At 39.8% G+C, this 27,594-nt stretch overlaps 1 protein-coding gene across 1 annotated transcript in view; it reads left to right on the forward strand.

Annotated features, from left to right (window-relative positions):
• SYCP1 (synaptonemal complex protein 1) overlaps positions 1 to 27,594 on the forward strand; it is a 71,405-nt gene that overhangs the window by 32,765 nt on the left and 11,046 nt on the right. The window contains 13 exon segments of the mRNA XM_030561805.1: positions 2,851 to 2,954; positions 5,681 to 5,798; positions 6,077 to 6,189; positions 8,057 to 8,138; positions 10,181 to 10,243; positions 10,821 to 10,883; positions 12,190 to 12,252; positions 15,336 to 15,452; positions 17,455 to 17,565; positions 18,474 to 18,566; positions 19,523 to 19,597; positions 21,195 to 21,254; positions 21,408 to 21,587. Coding sequence (XP_030417665.1) covers positions 2,851 to 2,954; positions 5,681 to 5,798; positions 6,077 to 6,189; positions 8,057 to 8,138; positions 10,181 to 10,243; positions 10,821 to 10,883; positions 12,190 to 12,252; positions 15,336 to 15,452; positions 17,455 to 17,565; positions 18,474 to 18,566; positions 19,523 to 19,597; positions 21,195 to 21,254; positions 21,408 to 21,587 — 1,242 coding nt within the window.

Raw genomic sequence — 27,594 nt, forward strand, 5'->3', positions numbered from 1 at the left:
ACCAAGCCTGCAGAGGTGTGGGCAAAGACGGGAGGAGACCTAAGGGTCTTGATCATGGGTTTTTGGTATGGGTACAGAGGTTTCAGGACCTTATATAATTCTTGATGAAAGCTTGTTGTCTTGGCTAGCAGAAGCTCCTTGAAACTGGATCTCAGGTCTTGAATTGGCTAAAATGCCCTGCAGGCAGCAAATTGTGGCATAGTTTCAATACTTGAAGCCTAACTTATCCCTCCAGAATAGAAATACAACTCTTGTGGTAGAGGAGGCAATTTTGTAGTCAGAACTCTGACTCAGGTTGGGTACCCACATTGTTCAGGGTATTGGAGAAAAACAGAGTTCTCACTCCTTTGGCTGGGTGCAGCAAGTCAGATAATTTATTATCTCTAGCAATTGTGTGGAGGAAGAGAGAGAAACAGGAAGCATTTATACCCTTTGTTACAAACAATAATATGCAACAGCTGCATTTTGTTTATACATAGGTCATCCTGATATCTTATTTTTCTCACCAATTTAAACTATAGTCTACATTCCATACTTATCTAACTCAAGACTGCAGCAACTTCTCACACAGTTCTTTCCCACTCGCCTCACACAATCCTTGCTTCTACAAATCTCGCGTTATTAGGGTTACAGTTTAGCGTGACAATTGCTCACAGAGGGGACTGTTTGCATTGAAATACCCTTCAAATCCCTGTCAGTTCTTTCTCTACTTCCACAAGAGCCTGTCGGATCTGGGTTGTGAATGTATCGTTGGAGGGCAGAGAGTAGATGGAGAAAGTCAGACTGCTGTCAGTCATCTTGTTGACAAAGCTGGACACCTTGAGCATGGTGGTAGAGAACTCATTGCCTGCTTCGAGATATTGTCTTTGTGGGAGATGGCATCTATCTTCCCGTTTTTTGTCACCAGGTGATAACTTACAACAGAGGCAAAGTGAGAAAGAAGAGAGACCAGTGGATCTGGCAATGGTTAAAATGTCTAGCAATCCATATGTATTCCAAGTTCTGGTGGTCTGGCAGGACTTTGAACAGGAACCAGGGGCAGCTTCAGGCACCAGCACACCAAGCGTGTGCCTGGAGCGGCAAGCCACAGGGAGCGCTCTGCTGGTCGCCGTGAGGGCGGCAGGCAGGTTGCCTTTGGTGGCATGCCTGTGGAGGGTCTGCTGGTCCCGTGGCTTTGGCGGACCTCCCGCAGGTGTGCTGCTGAATCCGCGGGACTGGGGACCTCCCGCAGACAAGCCACTGAAGGCAACCTGCCTACCGTGCTTAGGGCGGCAAAATACCTAGAGCCGCCCCTGGCAGGAACTGGACTGCTTCTAGAGGTATCATCATTTCTTGAAAGTTGCCTTAATAACCAATAGCCCCTTATCCCAAATATCATAATTTTTTTCCCACCAGGGTTAGCTTCTGAGAATAAAAGGTACGGGGTGAAGTTGGTTGCGGGTGCCCATGTATTGAGATAGTATTGCACCTGTGGCAAAATTTGAGGCATCCGCCTCAATCGTAAATGGTTTAGTAGGATCTGCATAAATTGGTGCTGAGGTGAATGCCGATTTTAGTTGATCAAAAGCTAACTGAGCTTCTGTGGACGAGGAAAACCAGGCCACTGTTCGTAGGATCACCATTATGGGTGCAACCACTGTTAGAGAGTCCTTTAATAAATTGCCTGAAGAGATTGACGAACCCCAGGAATCATTGCGTACATCCTTGGATATGGCCCAGTTGGATATTGCTGCCACCATACGGGGGTCCAGGGTGAGTCCCTCGGGTGAGACAATCCCAGGAATTCCATTATATTTTTATCAAATTCACATTGCTATTGATTTGCGTAGAGGCGTGGCAGAGTCTCTCCAAGACAATGCATATGTGATGATCCTGACTTTTGGAGAAAATGAGGATGTCATCCAGAGAAATGACAACAAATTGGTCCAGCATGTCACTGAAGATGTCATTAAAGAAATGCTGGAAGTTTGCTGGGAATGTTGCACAATGCAAAACAGCATGATCAGATGCTTGAAATGGCCAGCCCTGGTATGGAATGTAGTCTCCTGCCCAGATCCTTACCAGGTTCTAAGCTCTGCAGAGGTCCAATTTTGCAAAAATCTTGGCAGAGTAGTCTTTCAAACAGCTCATTTATGAAAGGGGTACCAGTTTTCAGAGTGTGATCTTGTTCAGAGCATGTTAGTCCACGCAGTTGGAAGATTCCTGACATTGTCTAAGTAGGACTCCCAGTAGCCTCAACCAAGCAAATGTTTCAGAGTCACCAAGAGTAGAATCCATGTGGCCAGTCTCTTAGAGAAGAAAGAATGGTAACTTACCCTACAGTAACTGCGTTTCTTTGACATGTGTTGACATGTGTTGTCCACATGGATTCTATGACCTGTCCTTTCCCACTATTATGGAGTTCTGTTTCTCTGGGATTCTGTACTGGTGATGGAATGGAGGGATGGGTGGGCGTGCTCTGCCCTCTTTTTGTAGCACATCCCTTGCATATACCTCTTAATAACATATTATGTATTCCTCACTGAAGGCGCTATCCTGAATTCCTTTTACTCCCAAACTTCCATTGGATTTGTGAGGAGTGCATGTGCCCACCCATGCACCCAAACAAAACACTTACAGCATGGTTACTCAGGCTGTGTGCTAGGGAAAGGATTGATCTAGTGTGTATCTATGAAATGTTTTAATACAAACATTTAATATCTCATAGTAGTTCATATAATGCTATATAACTATAATCTGGCTAACAGGTTGGTTTATTATGAACTTTTGGGTTGTCTGTTTCTTTGCAGCAGTATTCAGAAACTATATATTATAAATTCATAAGCACTTGTGACTTTTTTTTTTCTGCAGAAAGAAGTACATGATTTGGAAGTACAGTTAACTGGTGCAGTTGAAAATGAGCAAAATTGTTTAAAACAGATTGCAGCACTGAATGCAGAGCTTGAAAAAGAGATGTATGACTTTATTTTTAATTACATTACCTTTAAAGTTGTTGCTTCTTTTAATGTATATTTAAAATTTGTGATTTGTTTTCTAATGAAAAATTTAACATTTTGTTGCACAGTAATTGCAAAAGGGTACAATGTATCTCTCACTTCACACTTGTCTCTGCTGTCTTTCCCTCCTATTGGTACCAGAGCACAAAGGGGAGGAAGCGTTAATGTATGGAAAGGGGTTGTCTTCAGGAAGAACCATAGAAAACGGCTTAAACTGTAACAAATGTCAATTCTGAAGTTTGTAAAAGAGAAATCAAGGTGCAACTGTTGCTGATACCGCAATCTCCCTCCCCCTTTCTGCTCCTCAAGAGTATTTTTCAGTAATGAAAAAGCTGAATGGACTGCCACCGTACTCTTCCCCCCTCCAACAGTGTTACTATATTTATCTGTGCATTTTAAAATTAGATTAATACTAGTATTAGTATTTACAGCTGGAGACTCACTTCAGACAATCTGAGAGATTATTAGTATTTATATTATGGCTGAGGCTCCAATTAGGATCAGGCTCCACAAGCTGTACACTGTAGAAACATCTAGAAGAATCTGTTGCCTGTCACTATGATTTTATAGTCTTATTTCGAATCATAGAAATGGAGGACAGGAAGGGACATGGATAGATCATCTAGTCCAGTCCACTGCACTGAGGCAGGGCTAAGTATTTTCTAGAACATCTGTGACAGGTGTTTATCTAACCTGTTCTTAAAAAAACACCAGTGACTGAGATTCCAGAACATCCCTAAATAATTTGTTCCAATGCTTAACTACCCTTACAATTAGGAAATTTTTCCTAATGTCTAGCATATCAAGCAACCATTTATTTAAATATTTTTTGATGTTTTCTACATTTTCAAATATATTGATTTCCCTTACGACACAGAATGCAAAGTGTACAATGCTCACTTAATATTTTTTATTACAAATATTTTTCAATTCACTTCATACAAGCACTGTACTCTTTATTATGAAAGTGCAACTTACAGATGTAATTTTTTTTGTTACATAACTGCACTCAAAAACAACAATGTTAAAACTTTAGAGCCTACAAAGTCCACTCAGTCCTACTTCTTGTTCAGCCAATTGCTAAGACAAACAAGTTTGTTTACATTTACAGGAGATAATGCTGCCCACTTCTTATTTACAATGTCACCAGAAAGTGAGAATGGGCTTTTACATGGCACTTTTGTAGCTAGCATTACAAGGTATTTGTGCCCCAAATATGCTAAGCATTTGTGTACCCCTTCATGCTTTGGCCACCATTCCAGAGGACATGCTTCCATGCTGTTGATGCTTGTTAAAAAGTAATGCATTAATTAAATATGTGACAACTCCTTGAGGGAATATTGTATGTCTCCTGCTCTGTTTAACCTGTGTTCTGCCATATATTTCATGTTATAACATGACTCAGCACATGTTTGTTTTAAGAAAACTTTCACAGCAGATTTGACAAAATGCAAAGGACGTACCAATGTAAAATTTCTAAAGATAGCTACAGCACTTGACCCAAGGTTTATGAATCTGAAGTACCTCCCAAAATGAGAGGGATGAGGTGTGGAGCATGCTTTCAGAAGTCTTAGAAGAGCAAAGTTCCGACGCGGAAACTACAGAACCTGAACCACCAAAAAGGAAAATCAAGCTTCTGCTGGTGGCATCTGACTCAGATTATGAAAATGAACATGCCTCATTCTACACTGCTTTGGATCATTATCGAGCAGAACCTATTATCAGCATTGATGCATGTTCTGTGGAATAGTGGTTGAAGTGTGATGGGACATATGAATCTTTAGCATCTCTGGCACATAAATATCTTGCAGCGCTAGCTACAACAGTGCCATGCAAACATCTGTTCTCACTTTCAGGTGATATTTTAAACAAGAAGCGGGCAGCATCATCTCCTGCAAATGTAAACGAACATATTTGTCTGAGCAATTAGCTGAATAAGAAGTTGGGCTGACTGAATGTGTGGGCTCTAAGGTTTTACATTGTTTTATTTTTTAATGCAGTTTTTTTGTACATAATTCTGCATTTGTAAGTTCAACTTTCATGATAAAAAGATTGCACTTGTATTAAGTGAATTGAAAAATACTATTTTTTTACAATGCAAATACTTGTAATCAAAAATAAATGTAAAATGAGTAATATACACTCTGTATTCTGTTGTAATTGAAATCAGCATATTTGAAAATGTAGAAAACATCCAAAAATATTTAAATAAATCATTGCTTGATAGCCCTATTGCAAATACACCTCAGAATGATGTTTGCTTTTTAAGACAAGATATATTAAGTGTATGTAACAAATGGTGGGAGGAGGACGAAGATAACAGCAATAAAAACATATGGTTACATAGTCTAGCTGTGTACATACTTTGGTAGTTCAAAATCATTTTAAATGTACTGATTAGGTAGATATATCAGCATGCTAAGCAGTTAGTAGAATCAGGCCCGAGTGCATAGAGATTTGCATTTCTGTACAGTCACTGAAAAATAATTGTACTCTAAGGAAAATCTGCCACCTGTTAATTCAGTCAGCATGCAGGGATTTACATAACCAAAAACAACTCTACAGTGGTAAGTCAACAATTTTTCAGCTAGCCTGTGTTCCAGGAGCTTTTTCATGGTCTGATTTGAAAGGGAATTTGAGAATACAAATAAAGTATTCCTCTTGTCTCCCAATTATTTTAATAGGCTGCAGAATAAGGAACTAAACATGAATTGCAATAAGCTTTTATTAGAAAAAGAACAAATAGCACAAGAGAAAAGTGATACTGTCACAGAGCTCAAGAAACTACAAGAAATTCATAAGGCAAGTTGAGAAATAAACTTACCTTCTTTTGGAAGACACTTCTTACTTAAAATAAAATGTGATAAAGCATATAGTATATCGAAATATGACACATGATCATTTTCATGATGTTAATTAATTTTGAAACAACACATTTTTTGTATTTTAAAATACAAATGGTGAAATTCACCCTATGCAGAGGACCAGATGAAAGCATATGCACTTCTTTGTGCTGTCTGTCACTGCATGAATTGAATTTCACTCAAAATAAATAATTGATTGCATGCATCTTTGTTTAGGATAACAGAAAGAAAGAAGAAAAGACTAAGAAGCTAATAGAAAACCTTGAAGAAACAAACGGCCAGCTAAGGGAAGAAAAAACAAATATATAAGTAGCATATTCTCAGAAAAAGTCTTGATTCCTTTACTATTAGATTTTGGTGTTATCCTTTTTTATGTATAAATGTGTTTAGGCATTGGCTTCTATGACTTCAGATTAAAATATTTGTTTTTGAGCTGTATGTTAATGAAATAGGTCTTACTCTCTATGATGATTTTTAGGGCACCCGGGACTGAGAGTCACCTTGTTACTCTCCTTCCTGAAGAGGAGGAGGTAACAAAGGAGACTCTTGCCTGTGATGGGTGGGTGGCCTGTCAGCCATGCAAGCACCCTCCTGCAGGCTCTGCCAGGCCCTTTCAGGTGTTCATAAATTCCCCTCGAGCATTTCCCTGTGATATCCAGTACCTGACGCTGGTTACTCACAGAAATTCCAGATCCTCTGTCCCCAAAGGAGCAGCATACCCCAGTTTTACCTTAAACCCTCCTCCTGTATAAGATACAGAATTGTAATAAAACTAAATAAGGTCTAGTTAAGAATGGATAGCGATTCTACTAGAAATAAGAGTATTGGAAACAGATGGTTACAACTAAATCATAAACACTAATGTAGGTCTACACTTGTTAATATTTACTTTTCCTATCTAATAAAGTAGATCTTCGCCTTCCCCCGCCCCCCTAAAGTTCAGTGTGTTGCAGAGCTGGCTGGCTTCAAAGGAACATGGCTCCAATTTTTCGTGAGATCAAGCACCATCCTCAAGATGTCTCCTCAGTGAAAGAATACCAAGTGCCTTTCCCCTTCTGTGTTATACTGAAACAGTCTTTTGTCTTCATTCATAGACAGGGTGATTCTCTGTCTGTTGTGACGTTCCTTTTTTTACCTCCAAGTGGTTTTGATTGTTTGTGATTGTGTCTGATGGTTTTCCATTGAAAGTCTTGGGAGGAAGCAAGGCTAGATTATTGAGCCCTGCATTACATCACTGGCTAACCAGGACAGAATGACAACTCCAGTCTCCTCAAATGAGCCATTGCGGAGACACATTATCCTCTGATGATGAACTTCTGCTTCAAGTCCATAAAGCATACTTTCCATATAATTCCTTAAATATTACCCACACATTCATTTTGTAATGCTCATGAGTGTTGATAAGTCATGAGCTTTCTATAGGTACCTTATGTGTTACTTTTGGGTAAATATCCTGCAAATGTGTGGTGTAGTGAGCTTGTCAGGTTTGAGGTGAGACTTGTTTGCAAAGAACAGGGGACCCTTTGTGTCACATTCTCATTTACATTAAGACTACTCTGGCAGCGTACAGTGCCATGAAACTGCTATGACAATAATTTACACCCACTTTGTATTTGTTAGTTATGTTCTTTTTGTAATTGCTGCACAGTTTATACCAAGAACTATACTACATCATTCATTTTCATCTAGGACAGAAGTTTGGTTTTTCAGTTTTCTGAGGAAAAACCTTTAATTGTAAAGGAAATTTAAAGAAAATAGCATATACGAAGTTATTAGTTAAATGTGGAAAAAATGAGACATAACTATTATGGAGACAAGGATTCCTATTAAATTTTACTATCTGAAATGTTGTATGTTTTGACAAGTCTCATTGTTAATCTGCCTTCCATAATATGGATTTAGATATTATGGAGATAGATCCATTAAAATAATGTAGATAGAAAGATAAACTTATTGGATGCACAGGACTTTTTAGGTCTGTGAAAAATAAGTACAACTCAGAAGTGAAAGTCTGGGCCACTGCCCTGTACCTTTCAGGGACATCTTCAAAGACTGGCATAAAGCACCCTTAATACCAGCTATAAAGGAAGCTGCCTTTCTCGCCTTCAGCTAAGCTGTGATATTTTTTTTTAGCACCTGTGAAAGAAATCGGTTTTAAATTAATTATTTACTAATACTTATTAATTTGGCATTTAGAAATGACTTGGAGTCTCTGAAGGAGAAGATGAAAAAGAAAGATGAAGAGGCTAAAACTAAACTGGATGAAAGTGAAGAAAATGTATGGGATATATACAGTGCTACATCTTATTATGAAAAGCTATAGCAGTAAATGTCTGAGCCAAAAAAAGTATCCTTAGGAAACAGATGTAGGAGAGTAGGAAATAATTGCTGTATAGGAAGGGGCTGGCCGTGATGCTTTCTACAAGTATCCAGGGTTGTGAGGCTTCTATCTGCCCCTTAGAATGAGGAAGTCTTGTCTGTGCCTGCTAGGGATCAGCTCCCTGACTGCACTGGCCTCTGACAATGCAGACACTACCTTCCAGGCCTCCTCAGGCCTTGCACTCCCTGTGCAGGTTAGTGATAGGAACACACCAAACCCTAAGTCCTCCAGCTATCCCTCTGGACTGCCCAGCTCCTGTTCCACGTTCACAGAACTCAGCTGTGCCACTCAAAAAGGAATATAGTTTTAATTCAGGAACACCAGTCCACTTAATATACAGCACTTAGATATATTTATGGTGAAAACGAGAATACGTTTATTATCAAACAACAGAGATTTAAATTATACAAAATCAGAATATTGGAAACAAATGGTTGCAGAGAAAACCAAATCATAACATGCATTCTGGAGCTTACACTTTGTTGTTAGATGTTCGGCTGCGTGCATGTGTTCTTTCTGCATGCTGCACTGGCTTTGGCCAGATAGCCAATACAGCAGGCTTTGATCGAACTGACCAATAAATACAAGACTTTGTTTAGTAGCGAAGGCACGTGGCCAGGTTTATTGCCTACAAAGCACGGTGCTAATGCCGTGGCTCAGTGGTTACAGGTACATTAACACATGTATGCCTGTGACAATGGACCAGTTCAGTCAATGGCGGGACTTTCCACAGCCCCCTGGGCCAGACAAGCAGTTAAAGCGAGGTCTCCCAACATTTATAGACTGAGACAAACAACCTAGGGTAAACAACTTATCCATCACCTTACACGTTTCATGACATGTTTATTATCTCCCCATGTACTTTTTCCTGATGTTTCAGACAAAATATCACTATTCATTACTTTTGTCAAACCATTTTATCATGTTCTGGGTTGGGGTGTTCTTGTACTGGCCTGCTGGAATGTATTTACATATTCAGTGTGTTTTAGCAATGGTAGCAATACTGGTGCGGAGTTCATGTACCGGACGCTGACTTGCAGGCAAGCATCTGCTTTTGACAGGGCTTAACTGTTGCTCATAGCATAACTTTTTCTGACTTTGGTTGAGACCTCAGGCCTTGCACTAGACCCATGCTTCAGGCTCTCTCTTACTACTACACACTTAACTCACAGGACATTCCTCTGTCTCCTATAGGATAACTTACCCAAAGTCCTTTCCCTAGCATTTTCAACCAAGACCTTTCACACGATCAAGCCCGCTGGCACCTTGTCTGCACAGATTGAAGGATGCTAGTATGTCTCTGCATCACCAGCTGTACCAGACTGTGCCTTTGACCTTCACCTCAAAACAGGGGTGTCCCCTAGCTGTTTACGTCTTACTGTTCATTTCATTCTGAAGTCTCCACAAGCTCTTTGTTAGCATTTGACTCAGTAGATTAATAGATTTATATTGTAAGACCTGCAATACACAGTGATCCATCAAGGAGAAATGTCTCCCACTTCCTGTCTGTAGACGTTTGTCTCAAGGCACTCTACCTTTGAATGACCTGCCTTTAACTACAAGGCCTAGAGAATGTAATTTTCATCATGCATAACGCCTCCCATGTTTTCCATATGTATGTCTCTGAATGATTATAATGACCAGTGTGACCCATGGTTGTCAGGGAGATTTTAATACTAGTATGTTTGGTGTGGAGGATTTTTATTTTCTTATTATATTTTCTGGTGTATAGAGATATATCTTGGAGCATGCCAAACAGTCTCTTATGAAGTTTTATTGTGAAATTATATTAGATAAAGACACCCAGAATAAGGGATGGTTGCTTGTTTGTTTTGTAAATTTAAGTAAGTAGCAGAAGAAAACTAGCTGCATATTTTGGGGCAATTTGTGGTAAAATTTCTAATAATAATTTAGTCAGATTTAAAAATAATGTATTTCAGACTAGAAACATTGGAAGTGAAATTTCAAGAAAGGAAAAGCAACTGAAGATGCTAGAAAATAAGGTATAAGAGTGTAATATTATACTATGAACTAGAGAGAACTTCAAAAATTCTTTTAAGTTTTAAAGCATTAGCTGCAGTATGTCATACACAATTTGTGAACAGAAAAGAGGTGATTATGATTCCCTACTACAAATTTGTGCTTTGCTCTAATGGCAGCTTTTGATGGGCTGTCCTACTACAGTTTTACTTAGCTAGCAGTAGACTATCAAAATCATTAAAGATTTAGTGCTTTAAATCCTGATTCAGCAAAACACTTCAGCTTGTACTTATGCCCCACTGAAATCAGTGGGATTTATGTATGTGATTATAGTTAAACACATGCTTAAATGTTGTACTAAATAGAGAGTTGAGCATGTGCTTAAGTGTTTTTACTGAGTTGAGGCCAAGAATAGTTCCAGTGAGCATCAGTGAGGTTAATCACATTATTGACGTTGAGTATGCTTAAATGCCTTACTGAATTGAGACCTATGCAGAGACAAATGCAATTGTTCTTAAAATAGCAATCAAATAAATTAACAAATTCTAAAAAATAAATTATTTTGCAGTGATTCATTTTTTGAAATCTCTCTGTTTTTAGTTTAACAATTTAAAGAAACAAGTTGAAAATAAAACCAAATACAACGAAGAACTGCAGCAAGAGGTATGGAGACTTTTTAAAAGTTACAGGAACATGGAATACATAGAAATCTAGCTGCATGTGTTTAGAACAGTACTGTTGTTCAGTTTCTGGTAGGGTTTACAAATGTCTATGAGATTACATAACTGGTTCTCTTTTCTATAAATAATAAATAATGGAGATATACCCATCTCCTAGAACTGGAAGGGACCTCAAAAGGTCATCAAGTCCAGCCCCTTGCCTTCACTAGCAGGCCAAGTACTGATTTTGCCCCAGATCCCTCAGTAGTGGCCCCCTCAAGGATTGAACTCACAACCCTGGATTTAGCAGGCCAATGCTCTTAATTCAAGTCAAATCTAAAGAAAGTTTTGTCTTTACAATGGTTCTTTTTAATTGTAAAACTTGGCCTACTTTAGTGAAAAGTAATCGTAGAAAGAGTATATTTATAAAAAATTCTGATTATTTTGTGTTTGATACACAGTATCATCATACTTTAAATAAACACTGGAGTTATGTTAAAGCTCATGCTCCAAAATGTCTGTTAGTCTATAAGGTGCCACAGGATTCTTTGCTGCTTTGAGTTATGTTAGTTATCCATCAGTAAGAGAAGAAAAATCTGAGCTTAGATTGTCCTCTCTTGTTAAAAGCCATGAGAGTGGACTTTTTGTGAGGAAATCACACTGAAGATTTTTTCACAGAGTTTCTCCCATCTCACCCTACAAGGGGGCAGAGTTGTCTCCTTGTAGAAAAGCCATCTAGAAACTTGGGCCATCTGCTTGGAGCCTCTGTATCACTGCATCAGGTTTTGCCCTCTGGAGATTCCTTTGTAGTGCAGCGTGGGACTGTATTAATTTTTTCATGGAAGTTCCACAAGCAGGAGGCAGAGATGTTCTGCCTCCTGCTTTTTCCTCCTTTCTTCCACCCATGTCACTCACATGAACCTTGAACCATGTGGAGAGTTTTCCACAGTGTCCACAAAGGATAAAAAAGTGTTATTGAAGTATTTGAGTGCTCCTTCCACAGGGAGGACTTTTCCATGCACAAATCTTAGGGGGCCTGATATGGGACGTGGATTGTAAAATTTTTTTAAAAAAAGGAGAGGGTACTGGGATCAATCTTTAGCCCCAGTTCTGACTTGTGTGCTGGTGAGGCAGTTCACAGTATGCAGAAAACAGTTGTAAATGGGCAGCTGAAGTTTACCCTGCCTCAATTTGCCCTGTGTGTTTTACTAATTTTAGTTACTGAAGCAACAAAGCAATACTCCAGTATGTTAATAAAATCATGTAAATGTTTAAATGCATACCTTTAGTCTTTATTTTGGTTTTAACAGAATAAAGTGTTGAAAAAGAAAATTGCAGCAGAAAGCAAGCAATCCAGTATTTATGAAGGGAAGGTAGGTGTATACTAAATATTTCTTGTAGAAGTGAAAGACAATTAGTTAAAGAGCATGAGTCTGTCCTTCAGTCCTACTGAAGTCAATGAGATTACTTATATGTTTCAAAATTAAGCAAGTTATATTGTTTTGCTGGATTGGGGCCAAAATATTCAACATCTTGTTGTATCAAGCTATGATATATTGGAGACTGTCGGCTCCCCATTGAGATTATTAGGAATTGAAGTTTCTCAGAATCTTACAGGAGATGCTCTGCACCTCACTGAATCAAACCTTTAATAATACATTTATGAAATTGTATCCACTGTTTCTAGGACAAGATTTCAAGAGTTGTCAGACTTCTAGTGCTGCAAGCACCCATGCACGTATTATCTTTTTGGATCAGTTAATACTTTGAATTAGAAGTTAGCGCGGCTTGCAATATTCAGATGTAGCATTCCAGTACTACAATATCTGTGACCATATAAGAACCTTTATGGATAAATAAGCACAATTTTATTTAGATTTTCTCTGGCTCATTGCAGAGATACAGGTCAGCAACAAAATTCAAATCGAAGTAGGAGTTTGGGAGTTCAGAATCTCTCTTTATTTTTAATTTTTTCAGTTTTCCTGAAAAATAAAGTTATCCAGGTCTTGCTTCTCTATCATTCAGATCAAGGAAGTTGTCCCATTGACTTGACTAGGAGCAGGATTAAACCACAAATTATTTGTTCATAAATGAGCATTTTCTGTGTGCATTGTAGTTGGTCAGGTCAGCCAGACCTGAAGAGGAGCTCTATGTAGCTCAAAAGCTTGTCTCTTTCACCAGCAGAAGTTGGTCTAATAAAAGATGTTACTTCACCCACCTTCTCTCTCTAATATCTGGGACCAACATGGCTACAACAACAATTTTAAAAATATATTTACATACTTTGACAGCAATATAACATTATTTAAGTTACTAATATCCTTGTGCTTTACTAAAACGAACAAAATAATATAAATGATTTGTTTCTCCTTCTGAACTTCTTTTCTTTAGCACCTACTGAAAGTAGCACAAGACATTTCTCTCTAGCCTAATTATTCATATGCATATTAACTAGTTATATGTAATTTGTGTGATAATTTATTTCTGCCATAATATATGAGCTTTTGTTTAAATATTCTGAGTATTTAATTTTGAATAAACTAATTTTACTAGAGTGCACCCTTTTAATTCATGTCATGGTTTCATTGAAATCAGTTCCCAGTCAAACATGCAAATTGTTGGCCTCTTCCAGGCATTTTGCCAGCAAAATCAGCAGTTCAAAAGATGTTTTAACAAGTACAGTTCATTTCATAGAAGTTTTTATTAATAATAATAAAAACTTACTAAGACTAGTGGGCCAGGAAAATTCTCTGTTCTTCAATCAATTCTATTATAAATGGAAATTATAAATGTCATAAATGGATAGTTAAGAGTTAATGAAACAGAAGTACTTCATATCTCTTTTGCCTGTAAAGGGTTAACAAGATCAGTGAGCCAGGCTGTCACCTGACCAGAGGACCAATCAGGGGACAGGATACTTTCAAATCTTGAGGGAGGGAATTTTGTGTGTGTGCTGTTAGTTTTTGGTTGTTGTTCACTCTGGGGGCTCAGAGAGACCAGACGTGCAACCAGGTTTCTCTCCAGTCTCTCCAATACAGGCTCTTATAAGTTCAGAATAGTGAGTACCAGGTAGATAAAGTGAGTTAGGCTTATGTTTGTTTTCTTTATTTGCAAATGTGCATTTGGCTGGAAGGAGTTCAAATTTGTATTTTGCTAAAAGGATTTTAATTTGTACTAGTATACTTAGGCTGGGAGGTTATTCCCAGTGTCTATAGCTGAAAGACCCTGTAACATATTCCATCTTAAATTTACAAAGATAATTTTTACTGTTTTTTTCTTTCTTTAATTAAAAGCTTTTCTTGTTTAAGAACCTGATTGTTTTTTTATTCTGGTGAGACCCCAGGGGACTGGGTCTGGATCCACCAGGGAATTGGTAGGGAGAAAGGAGGGAAGGGGGAGAGAAAAGTTAATTTTCTCTCTGTGTTAGGATTAGTTTTTCTCTCAGGGAGAGTCTGGGAGGGGGAGAGAGAAGGAAGGGGAAAGGTGCATTTTCCTATCTGTTTTTAAGATTCAGGGAGTTTGAATCACAGTAATCTTCCAGGTAACCCAGGGAGGGGAAGCCTGGGAGAGGCAACGGTGAGGGAAAGGGTTTACTTTCCTTGTGTTAAGATCCAGAGGGACTGGGTCTTGGGGGTCCCCGGGCAAGGGTTTTGGGGGGGGGAGGGGAACCAGAGTGTACCAGGCACTAGAATTCCTGGTTGGTGGCAGCGCTACAAGTACTAAGCTGGTAATTGAGCTTAGAGGAATTCATGCTGGTACCCCATCTTTTGGACGCTAAGGTTCAGAGTGGAGAATTATACCATGACAATAAAAAACCCACAGGACTAGTTCACTGACTGTGGCCAAAGACTACGCAGTACTGCTTAGGATGGGGATTGCAAAGGTGGCATGGGAGTCTAACTGTTGCAGAGCCCTGCTTTGCATAGCTAATCCCCTCCCCTCCAGGAACAGGAAGAGTACAAGAATGGAAGCTCTGGGAGCAAGTCATACTGCCATGGATGAGTATCCAGGGAATAGCAAGCATGGTCTTATTTCCTTGTGAATTTTAGGACATCATGTACACTTTAGGGGGCCCAGTCTGCTCAAGTAATCAGAAACCTCGCCCTCTGTAGGGGATGATGTCTTGGCAACAGTATTAGTTGAAACTCACTAAGTTCCATTTTTCCTTTTTCATATGTTTTTCAATTGGAGGGGGTGATTTAATGGAAATTGTTGTTGCTATTTTCCCAGTAATTAGGAAAAAATGTGAAGGGCCGTAGCTCAGATCCTTGTTTAAAAAAATTTGAATCTTGGATAGAAGGTAAACTGTCCCAGTACATAAGTTGATCCAATAAAAGATATTACCTTACTCATTTTGTATCTCCAGTACAGGATAGATAATAACCACTTAAATGAATCAACATATATTAAAATTTACTCCTGAATGTTAATTAAATGATTTTTGTCTTGTTAAAAGGTGAATACATTACAACTAGAGCTTGAAAATGTAAATGGGCAACATAAGAAAACAGTTGACAGCTACCAAAAAGAAATTGAGGCAAAAAACATAACAGAAGAAAAACTTCTTGAAAAGGTAAGAATTACTAAAATTTACTGTTTCTTTGGATTCAGTTGAGTAATTTGATAATTTATCCAATGTTTAATGTGTTTTGTAAAGTTTTTAGGGCTGATCCTGAACTCCCTTCACATGTTATTGTCCTGTGGACACCTGTGACCATATGGGAAAACTGTCTATATACAATTTATGACTTCTGGGTGAGATCATGTATTGTATGTGTAACTCCAGCCCTCAATTTGTAGTAAGTCAGTCAAGGACTGGGAGAAGTTATAGATCAAACAAATTAAGTCATTAATGTGAACGAATCCCATTCAAATGGGACCATTTTTTGGACAGTATGATGGCTGAAGCCTTGGAGAAACAGTTTTCTCTAACTTCTCTGCAAGGGGGTTTGAAAAGTGGAAAATCCCCAAAGAGCAAAACCAAGTACCAAGATGTTAGTGCTAGTTTTTAAAAACACAGAATCTGTAAGGGTAGGGTCAGACAGATGAAGAAAGCTTGGTGCAGGAGAGAGGAACAAAGACACAGTGTTTTGGAAGGAGAGAGAACTTTTTTGACTTTGGAGGTCCAGCCAAGGTCAAAGGAAACTGGCATGAGGAAAGAGAGATTCCATGATTTGGAGGAGAAATCTACAGGCAGCAGGAGGGGGCTCCTGGACACCCTAGAGGACTCTAACCAAATCCCAGAAAACACTGAGGAGGAAATTGAAACAAATGAAGAAATGGAGAGAGAGAATAGGATATAGATGTGTTTTATTTTGCATGATCTGAATTTCTTTTGCGCTAATATAAAAAGTAATTACTTTAGCAATCCCTTTTGCAAAGCCTGTGTGTTTGCTTCAACTATCATGAGTCCCTGAAGAGAAACTAAACTAGAGTGCCCACAAGGTTGGAGCTCCGAGAAGGTGTGTGAGTAAGCTACTGGGGAGCCTAGGGGTGCCGGTGTTAATTTTAAGGGCCTAGGAAGTTGGACCTTGGAGTCTCAGCGTGCCAGATGGTTGTTAGCAGAATATTTGTAGCCTGAAAGTGTGCCTAGAGACCCAGAGTAAGAGACAGGGAATGCATGGATTTTGTTCAGATTCAGGAAGCATAAGAGCACATGGATCCAGCATGGTGAGACCCAAACACAGCACCTAGTGAATGTCTAGTGGGGGAGTTTGACCAGGGCCATGATAAAGTCAGTGGAACTGTGTGAACTACAAATACTGGTGATTATAGGCTTTCAGCTTTGAGTCCTTCAGTGAAAATGTTCATATTTGGGTCTCTAAAGTTAGGCACTTAAATAAAAATTAGGATTTAGCGCGTCAGTTTAGGTATCTAAGTTTAAAAATGTAGGCCTTAGTTTGTTAAATTGCCTTTCAACTAATGTGCATTCTAGTACAGGAATTTTTAAAATAAAAATGTTATTTTTAAAACTAATTGCACAGTAATTTTTTCTGCTAGAAAGTACCAGACTGAAATAAAATGAAAGTGGAAAAAAACTATGATTTTAAAGTATCTGTTTTACAAATTTTTCAGGGCAGCCAGGCATTTTTTAATCTTCAGTACTGTAGATTACAATATCACAAAGAAGGAAATACTCCAAATCAATTGGTTCATTCCATCCATATTAGTTTAATTGTTAGAATAACTTCAAAATGTATCTTGTGTGTTTCATTAAATGAATAACTGTGGTTTCAATATTTGATAAAATACAAAAATGGTCAGACAAGTCCATTGTGGAAAAAGCATTTCTTTTAATGTATATATAGTATTTTAACTTTCTATATATTTTTAGCTTTTTTTTTTTACTTGATGCCACAAAATTTTGCCTTTGTTACAGTTAACGATAAACTGTGTAACAGTGCAAGCACTGCAAGTGAGCCATATAAAGAACAAAATGGCTTTTGAGCTAATGGACACCCAACTAAGTGTTGGACTGTCATAAAAACTAAACTATCGGTAGCGTTGGGGGTTTCATTAAAATATTGCATTCAATACTGCTCACAAATTATAAGAAAATACTGTGTTATTAACAGGTGGAAAAGATGAGGTTAATAGCTGATGAAGCAGTAATACTGCAGAAAGAAATTGATATTCGATGTCAGCACAAGATCGCTGAAATGGTAGCACTTATGGAAAAACACAAGGTAAAATGATTTTGCTAGTTGTATATGTACAATACATGACTTTATGTCTGGAATCAGTAAAATTGCACAAACCACAAGTATTAGGAACTAGGAAATGGAGCTTTATTATAGGGACATTGATCTAGGAAAATTAAGCTGGAGATATGCTCAGTTTCTTAACATCTAACAAGAAATGCATCAGTGACACGAGGCATTTCTTCACTATCTTAACTCCTAAATATGTAGATAAGCAGAAATTATACTACTACTTGTAACAAAAGCATTTGGCAATATCCCTAATACTGTAATACTAGTTGTGGCAGAGATGCAGCTCTCCTAGAGCTGCTTTGGGGGTTGCAAATATTGAGGTATTATATTTGCATACTTTTTTATGGAAGAAGAGAAATATGGACCTTAATGATCATTTAGAATTATGAATATTCCCATTTCTGTTCTGCGGGAAGGATACTGAAAAGATTTTCTGGCATTTCAGATTCCTTTTGGGCCCATTCTCCCACCCCAGGTTTTCTTTCGGTGTTAATTCAGACCATTCTTGTAAGGCCTCTAACTTTTCAGTGGCCCTGGGTAGTTCAGTTTAACATATTTTAATGAAGCACTCTTTTTAAATGGATATGTTCATAAATGTTACTTGCTGTAGTATAACCAGCCTTTACACACAGCTACATTTGATTCCCCACTGAGGACATAAAATGCTTTTAAATGGCCTCACAGAATATTATTGCATAGAGAAAAAGTGTGAGTATCATCTGTGGAAAGAGTTAAGATATGTATCATTGAAGCTTTAAACTAGTTTTGTGTCTAAAAAAGTTAGTAATCTTTTGTAACTTCTGAATAAACAATGAATCCTAGCTGTCTTTAAGTGATAATTTTTATTTATCACACTTATGCACATGACTCTTTGTATGCAGCATCAATATGATAAAATGGTTGAAGAAAAAGATACAGAATTAGAACTCTGTAAGATGAAAGAACAAGAACAAATGTCAGTAAAGAGATCCTTGGTAAGAGCTGAACCTTAATAGTGAATAACAACGAGAAAATTAAAAGAAACAGCTGCAGATGAGTGACATAACTAGATAATATTTCCTTTTTTACTGTTTATTTTTTCTCTGTTTTAGATGTGTAGTTTATATTCTGGAACTGGACAATGAAGGCTAGCCCCCCGATGTCTGTGTGCCATACTTGCTTATTATTGTTTTTATATGCGTTACAGTATAAAATGTTTTAAATGAAATGTAAGCAAGTGTACTTTCCTGTCTACTTTTCTCCTGATGGCCTCTGAATGTTTTCACCACTCTATCTGATTAAGGAACTTTTTGTATCAAACAGTGTGCCATTTTTTTCCTGGTAATAATATGCCACAAATAACATGAGATAAACTGCTTGACTTGAACAGTCCTGTTCAAATATTAATAGATACATTTCTCAATAGTACTTGATCTGTTGAAAAAAATAAAAACAACCTCCTAGCCTATGACTGTATTAACTTTTCTGTGCCCCTCCTTTACCTGGCAAAACCCCACTTTGGGGAATATTCTGAGAGCAGTCACCAAGTCATTGAGGAGTCTCTGACAGTGTAGCTCAGCTCCTCAACTCCCTCAAACCCAGTGAGGGGATTCTTATGGAGATTTCCTTCTTACAGGACTACTTTTTCATATGTATTTCCATGGGAAGGGGTTGGTCTAAGTCTACAGTTTAACTCATTCATGCTGAATATACCTGTTCCTTAGATAGGAAACTCCATTAGTTCAAAACATGCAATTTAAACATAGGCCTGTAAATGGCTTTGTGTTTGAAGGTACTCACAGTTAATTTTTAGAATTAATTCTGTCATTAAAATAATGCAAAGTTGAACAGTATAATAGTATATGACATACATTTATGTGAGTTTTTCAAAACCATTTTCTTTTTCAATTTAACAGAAAATTATTAACTCTTATCTGATTGTAATTTTTAGGAAATTGAGCTATCTCATGTGAAAAGTGAACTATTATCCCTTAAGGAGCAGCTTAAAATAGAGATTGAAGAGAAGGTATGTCTTGTGGCATTACATTTAAATTTTTTTGGCTTAGCCCTGTGGCTATATCATTTAGTGCTATGGAGGAAATTTGGGTTGATTCCTCTCTCTCAGGACTTGTGTACACTAAAGAGCCTTTGCGAGTATAGATATTCTGGCAGAGCTATGCCAGAAAAGCTCCCTGTTGGAAACAGGATATGCTGGGAAAAGGAGTCCTGCTGGCATAGCACTCCCTCAAATAGCATTAACTATGCTGACAAAACCAACCAGGAGTCCATGGCACCTTAAAGACTAACAGATTTATTTGGGCCTATGCTTTTGTGGGTAAAAAACCACTTCTTCAGATGGTGGTTCTTCTTTTACCCACAAAAGCTTAGGCCCAAATAAATATGTTAGTCTTTAAAGTGCCACCAGACTCCTCGTTAGTTTTGTGGATACAGACCAACATGGCTACCCCTCTGATACTATGTTGACAAAGCACTCTTCTGTCAGTATAGTTGTGTCTACACTGGGGGTTTTGCCAGCATAGCTATGTCAGGGAGAGGGGTTCACTTTTTTATACTCCTACCCACATAGCAATGCTGGTAAAACTCTGTAGTATAGACTAAGCCTCACTCTGCTCTCAAGAGCTTGATATGCTCTGAAGTCAATATGCTTAGCTGAATTTAAGTCAAATTCCCATTGACCTGCATGGATCTAGGACTTCACCTTTGGCCTCTGAATTAATCCAGTTGCAACTCTACAGAAGATTTCTATACAAGAGTACAGGCATATGAAAAATGAAATTATGTTTTGGACCCAGACATTTTAGCCTTTTCTTATCCAGATACAAACTGTTGGAGGAATGTTTGATGGTCTGAATCTTAGCATATGGATTGCTGAGCTTGTACACTACCTTTTATTACAACCTCAAGCACTCTCATGGAATTTGTTGCTAAATGACTCATTCTAGCACAAGACCAGAACTGGCCAAACAATACGCAACAAATAATCTCATGAATTTAGCTTCTTTTTTAGTTCATGAATTATCTACAAACAGATTGTAATTTTTATTTATTTGCTCATTATTCACAGTTATTCAGTAGATTACTTGTGCAAATAAATTCTCTATTCATGTTGTGTAATTGTCAATGGACTGTTTAATGGGTCTGTTCATGTACCTAAGTGTTTGAAGATTCAAGCCCTTAGTGAATAAAAGGGATCACAAATGTTTGACAGAATATTCATGAATACATTTTTGCTGTATTTACCCGACTCCAAAGAGGACAAAACTCCCTATGTGGCAGAACTCCATAAAAGTAAATGAATGAGAAACAGTCTGAAAAAAAAATATTGCATAATTCAAAAACAAACACTAATGAAAACTGGGACAGTAAGAGATGTATCCTTTCCCATATATAATTAAGATAAGTTTGTTAATTCTTGTTTCCACTTTTTTAATATCTACTGAAGTCTGAAATTTAATTAAATGCTGCTTGTATATTGTTGTGTGTGTTTATAACTGAATGCTGAACATGTGTACTAGTCCATTATTGTACAGAAGATATAGTCAGCTAAAATATTTGCAAATAGAGCATTTACTACATCTTACACTACTCTGTTTTTTAAACAGGAAAACCTTGCAAGAGAAGCAAAAGAAAATGCGGTTTCTGAAAAAGAAAAAAAGCATAAGGTGGCTTTTTACTTTGATTTTTTAAAAAGTTATAATTTGTGTTAGCAGGCATGTATATCTAAATTAAGGTTTCATACTAACTGAAAACATTGGCAAGTTGGCATTTATTATGTTACTGGTTTTTAATATATTTTCATTTATTATTATTTTTAGAAAATACAAACATCCTTTATGGAGACTCCTAAAACCAGTTTAAAGCTTACCTCTGCATCAGTTAATTCAGAAAAAAAATTATCCCAGAATTTCACATCTTTTCTAGAGAACAAGTTGGAAAACAAAGAAATGTCTTCTTGGACACCTACTAAAAGTGGCTTGGTCACTCCATCATTAAAGGTCTGTTGCTTATTGGATAGTATATTATTTCCACCTTTTTGTTTTATTTATTTTTTAAAATGTACCTTTCATTTTATTTTAAGGGCCCATGCTGATCTAATTGTCTCCGGATACACTTTTGATTAAGGAAAGCATAGGTTAAAAAAAATTAGAGTATTTTTCAGGTGCCTATATTGGGGGATATTTAGGGAAAAATACATGTTTGAAAAGTAGAACAGGGCTCCAAGATTCTATTCCTGACTCCTGCTAGTTGTGTGATCATGGACAAGTCAGTTCACTCATCTCTGCCTTTCTCTGCCCATCAGTAAAATGGGGCTAGCAAAACCCATTTTACAGGGCTGTGTGTGGAAAAGCGCTGTGTGTCCTGCACTGCAGAAATGTTTCTAGTAAATAGCAAAAATAAATAAATTATTAATTAAAAAATTTGCATGGCTATAATAGCATTACAGTGTTCATGGTTTTTATATAAAATCCATAAAATAGGCTCTTCTTAAAATGTGAGAAACCCACATACAGTTTTTACAGCATTTGAATTAATACAATTCAAATATGTAAATAATTATGGTCAACTTTATGCTGAATACATCTATAAGAATTTAAAATTGGCAATAAAGTGTATTAGTTAGAAAAGAAATCTAAAACTCTATTCTTCTCTTCTGACAAATTTATAATAAATTGAATTTTACCATAATAATAACTAATGAATAATAAACATGAAGGAGAACAAAGTGGCTAAGATGGTAAGTGTTAGTGTACTGTCTTCTGTATAATTCTTTGTTAAATGTGTTAACTATGTATTCATATTGTATACATTATGAGGTAAATCCAGACCCTTCTTCTATGGTCATGGTGTAGTTCTGCAGTACAAAGAGAGGAGCCCAGAGCCCCTCTCCTGTCCACCCCCAGCCTCCCCACCCCAGCGTCAGGTCGCCTGAGAGCTTCCAGCTCCAGAGCATTGGGCAGGTGGAAACTGTGGCCTCCAGCATCCCCAGTGCTGGGTGGCTGGTGGCACGACCTGGAGCGCCAGACAGGCAGCATGGCTCCCAGTTCTCCCAACCCCAGAACGCTGGGGGCAAGCGGGCAGCACAGCCCTCCAGCCCCAGAACACCAGTCGAGCGGGCAGGCAGTGCGGCCGCCAGCCCCAGAGTGCCGGGCTGCCAGTGGTGCAGCCACCAGCCCCAGAATATACAGGGGGGTGAGGGCTGACAAGAGTAGGACTGTGAGGGCAAATATGGGCTGGATGGCACCATAGTAAAAACTGAAAAATGTTTCATGACCATTTTATTAGATTTAACTGATGTTTTAAAATCACCCAGAAATTAAAGTTGGCTACTCAAGCCTACTATGAAGCACTACATCTACATCCTTCTTCGTTTCTTGTTGTAATTTTGCACAACTCTTTGGTATCGTCTTGTGTGTCTGTTACTTCCAGTCCTTCATTATATGCTCATGACCAGGCAGAAGGCGACTTCATTCAAAATACAAAATTCTATTCAATGAGGAAAAACAATGCTCAATTGTAGCTATTGTGACTGGGAGTAGCAAGAGATGAATTCCTACTAGTTTCATCCCAGGAAACATAGCACAGAGATTGGGTTGAACCAGTAGTGATGATAAAGAAGAAGAAGTTGAAGTTAAACTTCATTCGTTCGTCGTATGATATTCCATTCTGTGTTCAGAATTCTCTAGTCTGTCCTGATCATACAGCAGCCCGATTGCTGGTAGCGCCTCACTTACACATCTGTAGGTGTTTTATAAGACAAGCATCTGTAATAGCTACGTCGAGGTTAGTAGAACCCAGAAATCACTACTGTAGATTTGTAAGAATCAAGTCTGTGTACTTTTTCAGCTGGCTTAATAAACACTTCTTGTCCTCTTGATTTAAGGAGTCAATATAAGTGCCTTCATTAGTCAACTTCTGGACTGAAGTCTTTGCTTCTTCCAGCACATTTTCAATGGATATCTCTCTGATTGATTCAGAAAGGTAGCTTCTATTGCTCGACAAAGATCTACTACTTTTGTAGCATTGTTTAATGCCCCAAGTGGTTTTAACAATAGACTTACAAGAAAGAGAATGGCAATAGTCTTCTCTAAACTTAGTAACAAAAGTAGTCCACCAGCCTCACTACTTATATCTGTCCTATCTTAGTAGATACTTTCTAAAGCCAGTAATAATTTCAGTCATTTTAAGACAACAGCCAGGGATCACTCATGAGAAAGCCAGCAGGTTTTTCCACGTTGGATTAATCTGAACTTCAGTCCCAGTGTATCTTCTATTTGTTTCCAAGATGTTCAGTCCTTTTGGACTCTTGCTGAAAAAAGAGTATAACAGAGCCATTAAATTTATGGCTTTTTAATGTCTTTTGAAGATTCTGCAGCTTGTATTAGCACTAGCTGGACTAGATGGCCTCTTCAGTGTGTATAGGAGAGATTAGGGTTACACTTTCTCTGAGTAAAGCTTGTATTCCACTGTGTCTTCCAAAGAAGTTTGTATCTCCATCAAATGCACAAGCATCCATCTGTTTGGGGTCCAATTTACAAGCATTTAACTCTTCTAAGATGTCACAGATGCACCTGATGTGTCTGCTATAACCTGAACATCTAAGATGCATCTACTGGCCTACCACGGACATCAAGATAACATATGCAATGACTTAATACTTGATGCTTATTTGCACTGGTGCATTCATCAGCCACGTATGCACATTTATTGAATATGGTGAGAGAGTTCTTCACTTTTTCAACTGCTGAGTCTCAGTGTTGCAGCCCATGTTTCTAGACAGTCAGCTGAGTTTTTTGCAGAAAGATAGCAAGCGTTTGCCAGTCTTATTCGGAACCAGTGTCCAACTTCAGGATTAATAAGTAACAATGCGCTTAACATTGGCCTCCAGTTTGTAGTGTTTGATATCTCTTGCTTAAGTAGAAAGTATGATGCAACAGCCACGTTGGTTCACATAAACTGAGTTGTGTCTCCAAAATTCTTAACAGCCTTATTAAGTACTTCTAAAACTGGGTTTGACAGTGACCGGCTTATAAGGCTTTCTGCATGTTGATGCAGTCCAAAGGCATGCTGTTTTGCAGCCTTTTCATGTAGGTTGTCAGTATTGGCTCTGCTGATCAGTCTGGCAAACCAAGCTCCTCCACTTTTACTATATAAATCCATGATATGCCCACATCTTGAATACTGTGTGCAGTTCTGATCACCTCATTTAAAAAAAAAGATATATTGGAATTGGAAAAGGTACAGAGAAGGGCAACAAAAATGATTAGGGAGTATGGAACAGATTCCATATGAGGAGAGATTAAAAAGACTTGGAAAAGGGATTTTCAGCTTGGAAAAGGGATGACTAAGAGGGGATATGATAGAGGCCTATAAAATCTTGACAGGTGTGGAGAAAATGAATAAGGAAGTATTATTTATCCCTTCACTTAACACAAAAACCAGGGGTCAACCAATGAAATTAATAGGCAGCAAGTTTAAAATAAACATAAGGAAGTACTTCTTCACACAATGCACAATCACCTGTGGAACCTTTTGCCAGGGATGTTGTGAAGGCCAAAATTATAACAGGATTAAAAAGAGATCTAGATAAATTCATAGAGGTTAGGTCCATTAATAACTATTAGCCGGGGTGGGCAGGTATGTAACACCGTGCTCTGTGTCCCTAGCCTCTGTTCGCCAGAAGCTGGGAGTGGATGACAGGAGATGGATCACTCAATGATTCCCTGTTCTATTCATTCCTGCTGAAGCACCTGCCATTGGCCACTGTCGGAAGACAGGTTCTTCTTCAAGGACTGTCTCTGTGGTGCTCCCTTTTAGGTGTTTGTGCGCCCCTGCACTTCTTGTAGGAGATTTGCAGTAGCAGTGCCCCGATTGGCCGTGCACGCGCAGCAGCCGTCTCTCCACTCCGCGCAGCTACCCAGCGTGTTTAGACAACCACCCCCTGTTCTTTCTCTACTGCCATTGGCTTTGGTCAGAAGAACAACAGTGCCCTCAAAACCTTGCTATTCCTTTAGTTCAACCCTTGTAGTTTTATCCTTTCTTTATTTACTGCTTCCTTCATGTTTTCACTATTGGAAAAAAAAATTTCCCTCTTTTTTCCCCCTCCTTTGGCGGAAATCTGCCTCACAGCCTAGAGGTGCTTGGAAGGGACTATTCCTATTCCTTATTTGTGAACAGCGTCTTTGACATGCCTGGTTCTTCTTCGAGTGATTGCTCATATCCATTCCAGTTAGGTGTACGCGCCGCGCGTGCACATTCGTCGGAAAACTTTTACCCTAGCAACTCAGTGGGCCGGCAGGTCGCCCCCTAGAGTGGCGCCACCATGGCGCTCCATATATACTCCTGCCGGCCCACCCGCTCCTCAGTTCCTTCTTACCGCCCGTGTCGGTCGTTGGAACAGTGGAGCGCGGCTTAGCTGACCTCCACTTCCCTAGCTACTCGTTTTCTCGTATATAATTATGCAGTTATAACACTTTTATATATATATTTGTATGGTTATACGTGTTTCTTTGCTAACATGGTTAGTTTAGTTAGCGGGGTTCAGGAAGTAGCCCCTTCCATGAGCCCAGTGCCGGAGCCATGAATGGCTCACCGGGTTTTCAAAAGGGGCCCGGCTTGCCAGAAGCCGCGGCCGAAGAGAGACCTACATGACTCCTGTTTGAAGTGCCTCAGGGAATCACACTTGACAGATAAGTGCCCCATTTGCAAGGCTTTTAAGCCGAGAACAAAAAGGTGCGGGACTTTCACTTGCCCCTCCACCTTGGGCGCGGAGCGATGTTCAAGCGGCGGGCAGAAGCGCCTCCTCGGCACCGGACCCCGCCGGTACCACCAAGGCCTTTCGGCACCGACCGTCGCCGGCACCGATGTCGACTCGACACCGTTCCCTTCTTCCGAGGTCGAGAGAGTCTACGATTCCTGCTGGTGCCTGGCGGCTCCCCGGCATGCGCCGTGGTTGAGCCCCCTGCTCCCGCTACTTCCGTGCCACCTGCATCGCAGCCAGAGAGCTCGCCTCAGTTGCGTTATCCGGCCTGCAGAGGCACCGATGACTTCGGCTCCGTCGATTCCAGTCCCCCAGGACCAGGGACTCCGGTGCCTGGCAGCTCCCCGGCTCGCGCCGTGGTAGAGCTTACTGCTCCTGCTGCTTCTGTGCCAGCTGCACCACAGCTAGACAGCTCGTCTAAGATGGCTCGCCCGGCACCGACGACGTCGGCACCGTCGATCCCGGTCCCACGAGGGCCGTAGAATCCGGTGCCTGACGGCTCCCCGGCACGCGCCGTGGTTGAGCGTATTGCTCCTGCTGCTTCCGTGCCAGCGGCACCGCAGCCAGAGAGCTCGTCTAGTCGGATCGCCCGGCGCCGACACCTACTACGGCACCGATGACGTCGTCACCGTCGATCCCGGTCCCATAAGGGCCGTAGAATCCGGTGCCTGACGGCTCCCCGGCACACGCCGTGGTTGAGCGTATTGCTCCTGCTGCTTCCGTGCCAGCGGCACCGCAGCCAGAGAGCTCGTCTAGTCGGATCGCCCGGCACCGACACCTGCTGCGGCACCGATGACGTCGGCACCGTCGATCCCGGTCCCACACGGGCCGTAGAATCCGGTGCCTGACGGCTCCCCGGCGCGCGCCGTGGTTGAGCGTATTGCTCCTGCTGCTTCCGTGCCAGCGGCACCGCAGCCAGAGAGCTCGTCTAGTCGGATCGCCCGGCACCGACACCTGCTGCGGCACCGATGACGTCGGCACCGTCGATCCCGGTCCCACACGGGCCGTAGAATCCGGTGCCTGACGGCTCCCCGGCGCGCGCCGTGGTTGAGCGTATTGCTCCGGCTGCTTCCGTGCCAACGGCACCGCAGCCAGAGAGCTCGTCTACGTCGGATCGCCCGGCACCGACACCTGCTGCGGCACCGATGACGTCGGCACCGTCGATCCCGGTCCCAAAAGGGCCGTAGTATCCGGTGCCTGACGGCTCCCCGGCACGCGCCGTGGTCGAGCTAATTTTCCGGCTG

This window comes from Gopherus evgoodei, chromosome 4 (genome assembly GCF_007399415.2).
Source record: "Gopherus evgoodei ecotype Sinaloan lineage chromosome 4, rGopEvg1_v1.p, whole genome shotgun sequence".
In the NCBI taxonomy this organism is placed as follows: Eukaryota; Metazoa; Chordata; order Testudines; family Testudinidae; genus Gopherus; species Gopherus evgoodei.